This window comes from Melampsora larici-populina (assembly GCF_000204055.1).
Source record: "Melampsora larici-populina 98AG31 unplaced genomic scaffold MELLAscaffold_18, whole genome shotgun sequence".
Classification (NCBI taxonomy): Eukaryota; Fungi; Basidiomycota; class Pucciniomycetes; order Pucciniales; family Melampsoraceae; genus Melampsora; species Melampsora laricis-populina.
In genome coordinates this window covers 338,436-340,248 of record NW_006768782.1, presented here as the reverse complement: position 1 = coordinate 340,248, position 1,813 = coordinate 338,436, and the positions used below count along the sequence as shown (strand labels likewise).

Here is a 1,813-nt window from a genome sequence, read left to right as displayed (position 1 = left end):
ATCACATCAATTGTTAGGCTTATTATGTAACCCAAGGCAAGGATGGAACTAACCCTGACTAATATGACGGACTCGGCTCGATACATTGTTTCTCTAGCCAGTGTACTACCACGTGTGGCAACAAACAGGAGATCGTTGTGTGTCTTCGCGTTGGAGCGAATCGGCTTCTCGATGACGGGGAGAGACGGCCTCTTCTCCATCACGCCCAGCTTCATGGGTGCGATCTGACTCATCTCCCTCCACCAAAGCGTCAATGTTGAAAGCATCGGTATCAGCATTGAGCGCTGCTGTTGGATCCTCGGGTAGTTTTGCACCTGTTCTCTGGTTAAAGGCCAATGCAGCATGAGAGCGAGTTCTCTTTTCATGTCGAATTTGAATAGCTTCCTGATGCTCGGGTAGGTTGCATGCCTTGGAGTTGCCAATGGCATCAAGGGTACAGGGCTGTGCGTGGCAGAGTTTCCCAAGGAGTAAATCATGAGCAGGACAATATCTATCCTTTGGTGTCTCAAGCATTACAGTGCACGGCGGTGGATTGATGATCTCCGGATTTAATGATACAAGCTGTTCCTTGGTAGCACTGCATCGAGGATGTCCAATTGTAATTCCATCCATGGCTATGGCTCGGAGAGCTGGTGACATCAGAAGGTAAATCAAGAGTGTGATTAATCAGGTATGAAGAATTACTAGCTAATTATGTAATATTTAATCTTACCCAAACCTCCTCCTTCAACATTAGGGTCTTCCAGGATTTCTGTGCATTCCGAGCACATGTGATCAATATAGGGACTTCCCTCAAGTTCGGTCCATGTGAGAACGGTCAACTTTGATTTTCGAAAGCGATGGCGAGATCCTCCAGAGTTTGATACACTCATTGGAATGTTCCGGAGGTTGAATTGTCGGAGCAAGCGATGTACATCTAACGCAGTAGTGCAACAGTGGTCGGAAAGTGTTGGCCTGAAGTTTTCAGTTTTGAAATGATTTGGGGCATCCTCCAGCAGTTTGTGACTGCTATTGTAGATAGTTACGAGATTATATACTGATACGCTGACAAAACCAAAGTGAGCATGAGTGTTAGCTTTTTGATTTGGGTAAGGATCCGCAAGAAATGAATATGTTTGTGATGACTTACTGGGCTAGGGATTGTGCATAGTTAAAAAATTCAAGCAGTCGTATTGTCATGAAATAATGCATATTGACTTGAATACAATCTGGATCATTTCTTGTTGTATCTAGATAGTAGGTGCGCTGCCCATTCTTCTTGGAAGAATATGACGCCCGATAGCTGGTCTTGCAATCTGCACAAGATGAAATCAATATGTGGTTAGAATATATATTTTGTTTAGATCAATAAATTATGATATTAATGGAGTACTGACGTCGGCAATAGGTGGTGTGGTGCCGAACTGACTTGACGCCATCAAGATCATATAGATATGCACACAGAGCCACCCTTCTTTCCAATCGACCCTGGCATTTGTGACTGGGGCATTCGTCTTTGTAAGGCGGCCAAAATATCCGTTCCGCGATATCAAGTGCGCCAGGCTCTTGATCTTGACTCAATCCCTTATCTCGAATTAGAGCAACAGGTTCAATGTAAGATGATTCCAGGCTGGAGTAAAGTACTGTCCATAGTACTTCCCAAGTTCCAGGTACTAGAGGCTCAGGCAAAACACTATTGAGATATTCATATGGTGCATTGTCTTGGTTGACTTTGATTGAGGCTTGATTGATCTTTATAAAATGGCTGGCAACCGTAACCAATTGCAACACATCTTCGCTGTCGAGGGTGTCTAGCACAGAGGGGAACTGAGAT

At 44.3% G+C, this 1,813-nt stretch overlaps 1 protein-coding gene across 1 annotated transcript; it reads right to left on the bottom strand.

Moving 5' to 3' along the window:
* Positions 1-105: 105 nt before the first annotated feature.
* MELLADRAFT_86382 (uncharacterized protein) lies at positions 106-1,427 on the bottom strand (the record flags this gene model as incomplete). The annotated part of the gene is made up of 4 exons (XM_007409933.1): positions 106-629; positions 713-1,044; positions 1,130-1,287; positions 1,377-1,427. The coding sequence occupies 4 exons, from the start codon at positions 1,425-1,427 to the stop codon at positions 106-108; spliced, it is 1,065 nt and encodes a 354-aa protein (XP_007409995.1).
* Between the last annotated feature and the right edge of the window lie 386 nt (positions 1,428-1,813).